At 43.8% G+C, this 12,319-nt stretch overlaps 1 protein-coding gene across 1 annotated transcript in view; it reads left to right on the forward strand.

Moving 5' to 3' along the window:
- The first annotated feature begins 6,400 nt into the window (after positions 1-6,400).
- Positions 6,401-12,319, forward strand: part of LOC134141462 (ras and Rab interactor 3-like) — a 175,471-nt gene continuing 169,552 nt past the window's right edge. Inside the window, exons 1-2 of the mRNA XM_062577693.1 lie at positions 6,401-6,494; positions 8,874-8,984. Coding sequence (XP_062433677.1) covers positions 6,416-6,494; positions 8,874-8,984 — 190 coding nt within the window. The 5' untranslated portion in view covers positions 6,401-6,415. The remainder of the gene's footprint in view (positions 6,495-8,873; positions 8,985-12,319) is intronic.

The following is a 12,319-nucleotide window of genomic DNA, read 5'->3' on the forward strand; positions in this document are numbered from 1 at the left end:
TTTATTCTTCTTGTCTAGCAAAAAAATTAGAGGTAGCAGCCTGATCTCCTTCCTGAGCTTATGTGAGATTGCTTATGGCATGAAGGATATGAGAAACTCTTGCTTGCAACAATCCTGCATGCTGTGGGAGAATCCCATTATTGGTCAATGAAGCTCAGAAGTAGGGTGTCCATAAATGTATAGTCACTAGTTAAACATAGAATACAGGATGTAACCACATAGTCTCATCAGAAGCAGAAAGTAGCATTACCCAAGATTATTAAAGAGAAATGGGCGATAGGAAGATTGCAAGATACAAAGCACAAGGAAAGTTAAAGGAGGATGTGGTTCCAGGTACAGTGTGAGACTGACTTCTTCACAGCATGTACATTTTTATTGAAGGTTGAGTTTCCTTGGAGGCAAAACAAAGGTCTGAGTTATTTCTGTATCTTGAGAAAAAATTCTGCCTTTGAAGTATGCAAAAGTAAGACACGATAGCACAGCCAGCAAGTGTTCACTAGGATAGGAACATAGATGGGAGATAAAAATTTGAGAACGAGTAGAGAGATGTTGAGGATCTCAGCAAAAAAGATGGGTTCTTTGGGTACTACTGTTGAAGTTTGTCTCTAAATCCAGAAGTGGTTCCAGCTTATGGTTTACCCATAGCAGAGACCCTGGAGCTTCAGTGCTGATGTCATTGTATCTGCTTTGTAAGCAGCAAGTATGCTTCAGCATAGCACCTTTTACCAGTGTTTAAAGAATCAGCTGGGCATACACCTGCTGATTTGTGGTGGCCTGAGTTAAAGTCCAGCATTAGAATAGTAAGGTGCTACTGTTTGCTTTCTGTGAGCTTATTCTGTCATGCCATATTTGCCTGTGAATATGAGGAGGAATTTCTTCACTGTGAGAGTGACAGAGCATTGGAACAAGTTGCCCAGAGAGGTTGTGGAGTCTCCTTCTCCGGAGATATTCAAAGTCCGCCTGGATGCAACCCTGTCTAACATGCTCTAGGTGACCCTGCTTGAGCAGGGGGGTTGGACTAGATGATCTCCAGAGGTGCCTTCCAACCTTAACGATTCTATGATTCTATGTGCCCCCTTTTCAGGGACAAGGCTCCTTCTTGACAAACAGGTGATTATGGACAGCACCAAGTTCAGGTTCTCTCAACAGTTCCCTCGTATGACCCACCTTGACCAAATAGCAAAGCAGGATCAAAGTCCTTTTCCTCTCAGCTAAGTTTTTAATGGCTTTGTTGGCTTTCCTTACTATCTCTTCCCCCTGGAGGATAGTGGTGGTGATACCGGGATGCTGGATGCATCAGTGGGAAAGCTGGCCTTGCCACAGGCTCTTAGGACTGGTTGGGGACTGGTTGAGTGTCTATCATATACGATCACCTCCTATTCCTCAGGGCTTCTCAGCTGATGCAATCGCAGCTCTTCTGTGCTGGAACAGTCTCCATGACTAACAGCTTCTTAGTTTCCAGCTACCCTGCTGTGCTACTGCTGCTGCTACTTTTCCTGCTGCTCAGAGCTTTTAGGAGGTGCCATAGAAAATTCATCCAAGCATTAAACTGCCCCTTTGACTCTTAGTAGCATCAATATTTTCTCCTTAGATGAGCTGATTATCTCCTGTGAGACACTTCCCTAATTCAAAGCCTTTTGGCTGTTATTCAATTCAAGATACTAATTGTGCTTGAGATGAAAAACAAGTAAATTTGGCAGTGCTAGCTGAAGCTAACGTTTTCCTGTGCTTCTAGTGAGACAGTTTAGCGTGGGACATACATGAGCATTAAATTATCACAATGATAAGCAAGGATAGATTTCTTGTGTCTAGCTTAGTGCTGTTTAGTATTTACTTCCTCTGCACTTTGTTTTCACGATATTTCCCAAATGCCTCTGATTTCCAACAAGAAATTATTTCAGGAGAATTCCTAGATCTAGTCTAGAAAGCATTTTTTTTTCTGATTACAATGGAGATGATAGTGAACATCTGGAATATCACCAAACCATTCACTGTGAAGATATCGCTCAATAAACTAGCAGGAAATATCTTATACCTTTTTTCCCCCCTTTTTTGAAAATACTAATGGAAAGACCCTGTTGAATTTATATGCAGTTGTTCTTATTGCAGTGAGAGATGACAACAATTTAAGATTTAAAAAATGAATAGTAAGCGTCTCAAAAGTTACACACAATCTGTTTGCTTCTTTTTGCCTGCTACATTGTATCATCACTCATACACAATATGGGTGTCGCAAATCAACAGAAAGAGTTGGGGCATGAAAGATCCATGTATAATTCAGTAGGTGTTCAAAATCAGACTCTGGTGGAGGGCTTTCAGAATTCGAGTAATGATCTCTGTCTGAACGGCTTGAATGTGCTCAAATAGACCCCTCAGGTAGAGGTCCTGCTAACAGCTGGGGGGAGAGAACTGGATCTGAATTCTGTGGCACACTGCTCCTTGAGACATCATATATCGAAAGTTACATAACACATCTTTCAGCAATTTGCCACAGCATGTGTAATTCAGGGTTCTGATCTGAAAGGTAAAGCAAGAAAAATTTTGAGGCTGCCTTGTGATCACCAGACTGATTAAAAATGCTATTCAAAAGCCTCTATGATTAGGAGATTAGTACCATATGAACTTTGATCTGCCTCATTTGTGTATACAGACACACACATGCACACAGAGGCAATCACTCTGAGAATTGCTTTCATGGCTAGCAGATTCATTTTTTGGAAATGACTCACAAAAGATCTCTTCTCTTTTTTGTTTTTTGTTTTTTCTTGCTTTCAGTTCCTCACAGGGATGGCCCCTGGGTTTCTATAGTCACTAACTGTTATCTCTGTAACAGGCAACTTTTTAACAACCACATAAGAAAAAAAAACCTATGACCAAAAGCGCAATATGAAACTTGCATTCCTATCACTAACCATGTGCTTTCATTTGATCCATGTGATTTTCATAAGACCTGACAGTGTTAAGGAAAATCCTCCACATGTGAAACTTAGGACTTAAAATAATACTTCAATTTGATGCTTTTTGTGGTAAGAATGTATAGAACACAGATATGGAGTATCTGTGAACCACAGCCTCATCTCCAGACCCAAATTTACCTTAGTTCCAAACAAACTTGTCATTGTACATCTTAAAATGTCAGTAACTCTTCAAATCAGAAGTCCCGTGGCTTTGATCGGGAGCAAAAGACAATGTCCTCCATATAAAGAGTAAGTATATGCCATTCTGAAATATCATTACTGCATTGTCTCTTGTTTTGGTTCACGGTTACACAAAGAAAACTTTGACAGTGAACATCTGAACTGGGATAGTGTTATAACACCCCATGAGCTCCTTGGGAAGACATGATTAAGAACGGCTCCTCTCACTATGTTAATTCCTGTCAATAACAGAATCACTGCCACATTATTTCATGTAAGAGTTCAAACCTCATAAGTATACAGATCACAGGCAACCACAGTTAACTGTAGGTGTCCTAATCAGAGACCAACCATGAGGACAGCCTCTCAGAAGCCCATGGCTCTGATCTATCTTATCAGTGAAGAAGTTAACAAACATGCCAAGAGGATACTGCAAGAGCAGTGATTCTCTTTCCATCTTTCCAGTGTCACCATCCTTCTATTCCCAGTTAAAATCTTCCTACAGAAGATCACACTCTTGTCTGCAGCTTTTATTAAACACAGAGCAAGGGGATGTCAAGGCAGGGGGGATGCTTTTCCCTCACAGAAAATCAGATTGTCACTTTGAGTAGAAGGGGAAGTTTAGTACCAGAAAAGAGGTGATGAAAAGCAGTATGAAAGATTAGCTCTGAGACATGGTGATAGCAGATAAGATATGCATAATTACACAATGGCATTTCTACTGACATATAGCCAAACAACTTCAGTGGAGTCTTTGATGGAAAAAAAGTCCGCTACAAACAATAGGCCTGATCTAATCAGCCTCAGTTGCTGAGCTTATCTTATGAGGTAGGGTTAGCTAAGTGAGAATGGCCTACTATGTGTTAAAAGTGCTTCCTATTCAGCTTCCTATGCCTCTGCTAGCTCATTAGACTGTAAATTTTTCAGGTCAAGGATGGCTTTCATTCTGGACTCAATAGTGAGATTTCCTGCATGGCCATGGAGAGAAATAAAGGTACGTAAGCTGATTTGTAATCTTCCCTACTACCTATTCTGTGGTAGACGAAAACTATCAGTTACTTTTCCTTTCTCAGCAGGTAGAAAGCGAATGACAGACGGGAAACTGAGGTGCATCTTAGTGTCATTCTTCTAACATGCAGTTTTCCTGCTTTACTACTTTTTTTAGATCAGTGCCTTAATGTAAAATCAAAGAGTCAAAGATCTATTGGAATCAAGCTGCCCCTTTGAGCGTGAATGATTAAGGCATGCCAATTTCTGTAGCTATTTGCATGCAAGGAAGCAAAGAGGCTAAAACGGCTTCTCTTTGATTTCCAGCTTGAGTAATCAATCTCTTTCCACCTGAGACACCTGGGCAACCTTTAATGTGATTCTGGAGCCATTTCACATCTGGATGTGTACAAGAACATCCTGAACACTCTGCTACTGCATCTTACTGTAACAGCAATAATTGATAAAAATAAGAAAAAAAAATGCAGCAGGAAGGTTTAAGGCCAAAGGGAAAAGGCAGAGGTTTAGTGATATTTTATTTGTGAAGATTTGCTTTTATAGGCTAGGATATTTCTTATATATAACATCACTAGAACTTATGCCAGATGAAGTGAAGCATTGTATGTACTGAAATACAAAGACAGAAATCCAGAGCTGAACCAGAAAGGTTTTTCCACAGTAAACCAAATGCTGCACTGAAAAGAAGATCAGAGGAGTTAATTCTGTTTTGTCTACATGTGCTCACCACCATGTACAACATTTCTGAATACACTGAAGAAATACAGAACCAATGCCTCTGCTGCTCTAGGAAATTCTCAAAAATATTCTTGTTGGATAGCAGTAACTAATTAATGTAATTATAAAGTCTACCTGGAAAACATCTGCTTTGGGACAGTCTGGGATGAACTGCTGTTTCACAAAATGGGTCATTCAGTTCTCTGTCTGCAAATTACCTATAACAAGGATAAGAAAAATGCCGCCATCCCCCCCCCAGGAAGTACACCTGAAAATATATATCCTGGAGACAAGAGGAACTCAGCTGTCATCAATACCCGGTCACTTTCTCAGCTGGGCACCTTGCCGCGGTCCTTCACACCCGCGCCGCCGGGGAGCGCCCAGCACGCGGCAGGCACCCGCCCCGGCCTCGCCCTCCTCCTCGTCCCAGCGGCCGCCCGCGCGGCGCGCCCCTCTGGCGGCGCCCCGGCCCCTTCGCCGCCCCAACGGCCGCGCGCGCGCCCCCCTCACGTGGCGCCCCGGCCCCCGCGCCGCCCCAACGGCCGCGCGCGCGCGCCCCGCAGGTGGCGCCCCGGCCCCCGCGCCGCCCCAACGGCCGCGCGCGCGCGCCCCGCAGGTGGCGCCCCGGCGCGCGCCCGGTCCCACCGCCGCCCCCCGGCTCGCACCTCGGCGCCGCGGCACATGCCGCCGCCGCCGCCGCCACTGCCCGCTGCCCTCCTCGCACGGGCAGCCCGGCCAAGCGCGGCACGGAGAGCGGATAATTCCCGCGCCGTTTAGGGGCAAGGATTAATTTGTCCGGTTAATCCCCCCAGGAGAGGTGGGGGAGGGGCGGGGAGGGGACATGCGCGTTGCCATGGGCGCTGGGGGAGCGCCCAGAAAGTTGCCTGAGAGGGGCGGGCCGCGCCGGGCGCCCCGGGGAGCCGCTGCCGGCCGGTCTGAGGGGCCGCTCGGCGCCTCGCTGCCAGCCCAGGGGGCAGTTCCTCCCGCGGCGGGGGCTGGCATGCCTGCCCGCCGGCGGCGGCTGGCAGCGGGAGGGACAAGAGGGGCGAAACTTTAAACTTGGCCCGGGCGGATGGATGCCGCCGTCTTTCGGCGCTGACTCGCGTCCCGCGGCACGCTGTGCGGCGGCGAGAGGGGGCGGCTGCTGCCAGAGGAGAGCCGGGCGCTGCCGCGCCGCTTCCTCCGCTGCCGCCCATGGTGCGTGCGGGGCGCGGGGCTCAGCCCGGCCCCTGAGAGCGCCGCCTCGGCCGCCTGCTCCCGTCCGCCTGCTCCCGTCCGCCGCCGCCGCCTTCCCCGCCCGCCTCCCACCCGCATCGCTGCCGCCGACCTGAGCCGCCGGGCACCGGTTTCTCTTCCGCGCTGCAGCCCGCCTGACATGGAGCCGTCCGCGGGAAGCCGCCGGGAGTGAGCCCCGCTTTCAGACGAACCGACCGACCTGCGGCGCCCGCCTGCTCGCCGCCCCTCAGCGCCCGCGCCGCATGGGGCTGGACGAGGCGCCGCTCGCCTCCCCGAAGACCATGCTGCTGACGCTGAGGAAAGTTCGCAAGAGGCGGGAGATGCTGCTGCAGCAGCTGGGCTTCATCTGCGCCATCCTCTTCTTCGTGTGGTGCATGTCCAGCCTGCTTTCCAGACTGGGTGAGTAGCCGTGGCGGCGGGACCGGCGGCCCGGGGGTGAGCGGCCGGGCTGCCGTCCCGCGGGGCTGAAGAGCGAGAGTGCCGTGGTCAAGCGTTGTTCTCCTTTTGAGTTTCTCCGTGGAAATACGCCTGCAGGCAGGCGAGGCGGGGAAGCAGCGAGGGTTCCTCAGGCGAACCCCCCCCCACGCCGGGCAGGTGCGGGTCTGCAGCGCGGTGGCCTCGCGTCGCTGGCGCCCAGGAGCTCTCCAGCGCCGAGGCAGCTCTGGCGACGGCCCCCGCGGTCTCTCGGAGGGGCTTCGAGTCGGGAGGGAATGGGAGACACGCGGCATTTGCACGCCTGTAGCGGTGCCGGAGTATCTTCCCGCTGCCGCTGCAGTAGAGCCGGGGATGATCGCTTCTGGTCCCACCTGCAACTCCGGGTTACCTGCAGTCGAAAACCTCCACCAACTAAAACTATTTATTTTCTTCATCTTCTTCCTCCAAAACGCCTTAAATGACAGCGTGGATTTGACAAAAAATTTATATTTTAGACAAGGAACAGTGTTCATCTCATGTTGTATACAGTTTGTTGCATCTTTTGTGCAAGTGCCTTGTTTGTTAACTGATGCATTTATAATCAGCTATGTCCGTCCAGTTCATTTGTTTAATGCCTGCTAGCACAGTTTAGGGTCCAAGTGTGCAATTTTAAGGCCTTTTCCTTCAAACTGCTTGTATCTCTCATGTGTATGAAGCCTGAGCTTGTGGACGCCATATGGGTCTCTAGAAAGCATTGCCACCATTCCTCAAGAACAAAAACGAACTAAGCCTAGATCCAGCCATGCCGTTTAGTGTAAGACCGTCAGGTTTCAGAAGAATTAGGATGGGTCTTCTCCTTCTTAAATTAAAGATGAAGTTAAAAGATGTGTTTAAAAGAAAATCTCACAGAACTCGCACTTTCTATAGCTCTTGTGTTCAAATCATTACTTGTGATGTTTGAAATAAATCTAGTATGAGAACAAACCATCCGTGTAAGGATTTAGTATTATACATCACAGTACCATTTTGTTCACCTCAGAACTTTGAAACTATTTTTTACGTTTGGTTTTAGAATATATTATTATTTCCTTCATTCAGAAGCATTTGTTACGCCTTTGATTTTTTTTTTCTTGCACCAGCTAGTTATATTCATAAACTTACTGATTTATGAAAACAACTGATTTGAGATGTGATTGTGTTTACGTGCTTTGAGCTTTTTTGCTGCAGATAAAGACTTTCCAGAACTTCTTGGGGTCTGCATCAGAAATGTCATGACTTATGAAAGTTATCTTTTTTAATCTCTTGGGTTATCAACTAAATCTCCTATAACCTAATTTTCGATGGTATGCTGTATCAGGTAGGTTTTTTTTTTTGTTGTTGTTTTTTTTTTGTTTGTTTTTGGGCTTGCTAATTTATGCTACATTGTATCCATAAACACTGGCCATCTATTCTCTATGTTTCCTATAGTGGTGGCAGCAGAACATTTGAGCTATGACACTAACCAAACTAACTTCCAAGCTAGTTTTTTTTTTCCCAAGAGTCACCGTAGCAAAGCACAAATATTACATGATGACTGAATATAAATTTTGAGGTCAGTTGCTGAAGAAGTTTTATTATTAGATGTTCATTTGAAATAGGTAGAGTTGAGATGGAAGTGATTTAATTAAGGGGGTCTATTTTTCTTTAAGTAGTATAATTGCATATCCTGCATTATTACAAATGCCCCTTATGTACCATATTCAGTAAGTTCCACTGAGGCTGCTCCTGGAATACTAGGTTAGGCAAAAGCTCCATTGACCTGTAAAGAAGTTTATCTCTGAGACTTGTTGAGGAATATTAAAAATAACTGCATTGTGAGAGTCCACAAGTTATGCAAAGATTGATATAAGCAAATATACCCAATACTGACATGACCCATCCCTAGATTCAGATTAAATCATAATATAGCTGAAATTTGTTTACGTGCATCTTTACTCTTGAGAAATCAATGATGTGAATGTCTAAATGAAAGTGTGATTGTTGAGCATGTCAGCATATCTGGGGTAGTTCATGTAGAGTGGCAGCAAGGCCTGAGATTCAACAGTGCATGTTTTAGCGTGTGTTTTCTGAAGATTTGTCTGTCAGGGGCTGCAACCAGCTACTCTGGTAGCCAGAACGTGCCGATAGCTGTCATACTGCACCTTCACAACTAGTTTCACCCTTTGTAGCTAGGTGCACTTAGTATGTTGTGTGTGTCAGAGTCAGACTTTCATTTTGCTCTGTTCATACCAGTAGTCTGTCAGTGTTCCTGGCTAGTAGGGGCATGTAATCCAGTTAAGATGATACCTTCTGAGAGAGAACATAACCCCTTTCTATTTAATATAGGCCGAGAATCAGCTGTTGCAGACAGACACGTTTTGTCAGAAGTATGGAGGAATAGAAGATTGATGGCATCACCTAATGGGACACATGAAAGAAAGAATTGTACAGAGCCAGGTAAGATGGGAGAACTTCATGATCTCTTATTATTGAGATGTCTTGCACTGTGCAGTCATGATCAAGTTGCAGTGATGTGTTAGGGTAAACATAAAAGTGTCAAAATTATGAGAAATTAAGACTGTACCATGCAGAAAGAAGATTTACAATGCTATGGAATGCAATGACTTTTTCTACCAAAGGTAGAAGTTAATATTTGGACATAATTATGTTCTGGGGTCATTATGAGGCTTAAGCTGACAGTTGAATTGCACAAGTTTCTTTTCTTTTGGTGATTACTTCTCTATATCTGAGGCTATGTTTACTACAGTAGTAATGAGAGGTGCACTCTTCTTGAAACCCTGGGTAGCTAAAAATACAGTGTTTGAGATACCACTGAGCATAGTATTGCATTCATTACCATTACAGACTTAACTAGTTTTTACTATGTCTTTTTTGCTGAATACATAGTTTGCTATGAATTCAGAGTATGACTTTATATTTTATGGAAGACGATGGTGAGGTAAGTGATGTGAAAACCCTGGAATTCATTTCAAGATTTGCATCCTGACCAGAGGATAGTAATTGACTGTGGGCAAGGACGAATGATGCCTTTTAATATGAGCGTTAGTCCACAATGCTTTCATCTTGCCATCTGTCTTTCCAGTGTGTTTCCTTCCTCTCTATCCTTGCCTCTTGGTGGTTTATGGTGTGTGGGAGATGAGGCATTTTGCCAATGGCACCAGCCAAATTAAATTAAAGTTCAGAGTTTTTTTTTTTTCTTTTTACAATATGACTCTTTGATCAACCAGGGGATGACAGCAGAGTCTGTACCTTCTTGCAAACAATGACAGCATGAGTTCTGGGATGCTGCCAGCCCCAAGGCAGTAGAGGAGTTTGGAACAGTGCTCCCTCCTTTCAGTTATGTGTTGTAGCAGTGAGATGCCTATTACATAGATTTCTATCACTATTGTGCTTGTGAGTTTGAGTGTGGAATGGAAGAACTTTGCTCAAAGTATGCAGGGTCCAAAAGTTTAAATTTAATTGCCTTGATGCCCAGGACATCTATACTCCTAAATTGGACTTCTGTATACTTCTGTTAAGAAGTTTTCTGAGTTAGTTTGCTGTTGTTTGGACCTGTAACCCTATGATACTGTTGGTTTATCCATCAGAGTTGTTCGCAGAGAAGAAATAAAAAGCAAACAACCTTTTGGAAGGATGTAATTATTCTGATGATTAATCAGAAAATACTGTTCTTTCCCGCTCCTCTTTTGTTTTTCTCTATGTGTTTGGATGCATCAATATGATCATGTATAAACACGCACACACACGCACATGCAGAACCGAGCCAACAGAAAGCACAAAATCATAGCGTTTGGATCAGAAAGTTACTTCTCAAAGTTTTTGGTGGGAATTCCCATTCAGGATGAATGGGAACTTATTTACACTAATATGATAAAACTGCCAAGGGAGAACATTTTCAATATGCTTATGTATGCATTGGAGTACCTTGATCAATGCTGACTTCCCCCGATATTTAAAACAAATGAGCTGGCTTCCTCTCCTCCTCCAAAATTGTAAGATTAGTTTAAAAATCATTGGATTAAATAAATAAATACAGCTGGGTCGTTTTGATTTGCTTTCTGAAATTTGAATCTTTGAGGTATGCTTTTCTCTGTTACCACAAGGGCTGAACCTGCAAAAGCTTCAGCATGCTGAGGCTTTAAGAAAACTATCATGAAACTTGCATTTAATTCGTGACTTCTAGCCACAGTGCTGGAATTAACCTTTATTTTTAAAAGATGTTACTTCAAGTTAGAACACAGGTTTACTGATGAAATGTATCACAGTATTGCAACGGTAGCCTTTTTATTCACTTCCTGTTCTATACTGAAATGCAACTTATCTTTTTGGATCTTTTATAGCTAAGGGTAGATAACAGATACTGCATGAATGGCTAGATAAAAGATAGACAGCTGCAAGTACAGAGAACACTTGAAAGTATCTGAAACTGATGCTTGTTGAACAGGAATGCGTTTGTAAGAACCAGTGATCATTATTGCTTAATAATAGCCAATTGTAGGGGTTTTTTTGGTTCCTGTCTGATTTTTGGGGATTGAGATCTGTATTGTAACGTGAAGAAGGTATAGTGACCTAAACTGGATCAAAAAGGAGCAAGTAGCACATCATCTCCAAGAGATGTTTAGCTAGTGTAACCCCCTAACTACATCTAGGGTTAATAGTGACAGGAAACGCTGAGAGATCTGATCAAGATCACACAGGAATTTGGTGAGAAAGTATGGTTTTTCCCTTGGAACGTGTGAGCTTTCACTTATGCGCTTACCCCAGAAAACTTCCTCTGAGTTTAAAGGAAATATTGGGTATGTATTGTCACATGTTTTAAATGACTAGACCTTATTTTTGGTGATTTGCTTTTATATCTTAATAACAGATTGTTAGTATGTATATATGCTATATTAATACTTAGGTGCTCTGGGTAGACTTCATTATGGAATGTGCTTATTATTCTATGTCATTTCTGTATCTGCTTGAAGCACTAAGGGCCTTACTAAGGCCCTTACTAACTTAACTTACTAAACTTACTTAACTTACTAACTTACTAAGGGCATGTGTATGTATACGGTACATAGCAGTTTCCTTATGTGGATCTTGTATCCTGTAAGTGTGTTTAGGATACAAGGACTTCATAACACCTTGGGGAATGCAAGTTTTTGCAGAGAGCCTGTTACTCCTTTCTGTCGTTGCAGTGCTCCAACTTTATTAGCTTCCCACACAAGTCTGCAGTTTTACTTCCCTTTTCCCAAAGGCTTTCAATGAAGTTAATTTATTTACCATCTCATCTCCTTTTTCGTGCATGCAGATTTTTTTAAAAAATTCCCAGTTGTCAGAATTTGCAGCTTTAGAGATTTATAGGACCATGAGAATCCTGCAGTCCATGACAGTAGTGATAAGAGATTACCCATGGCAATATATCTTGGGGGAAAAATCTTGCAAGCTTCTAGAAAGAGTGGAGGAGCCTACATTGTCTGAGCTTGCCTCTTTTACAGAAGTAGATCATTTTGTATTGTGTTCTTCTGAAAACAATATTAACCCTTCTGGGGCCATTGTATCAGAATAGGAAAAAAAAATTGAATTCTTGGTAATGTCACTTATAAAGAAGAACCCTGAGGCTGTGACAAAGAAAAATATTATTTAGAAAAAGGAAAAAAGAAAAAGAAGTAGTTTATTTCCTAATACTAGAGAGCTAGAGGGAAAGATTTGTCTAACACTGGAGGTTGGAGGGGCTGATATTCATGAATGTGTTAAAGGTTGCTGCCATTTTTTCTGATAGTAAC

Source organism: Rhea pennata, chromosome 5 (assembly GCF_028389875.1).
Source record: "Rhea pennata isolate bPtePen1 chromosome 5, bPtePen1.pri, whole genome shotgun sequence".
In the NCBI taxonomy this organism is placed as follows: domain Eukaryota; kingdom Metazoa; phylum Chordata; class Aves; order Rheiformes; family Rheidae; genus Rhea; species Rhea pennata.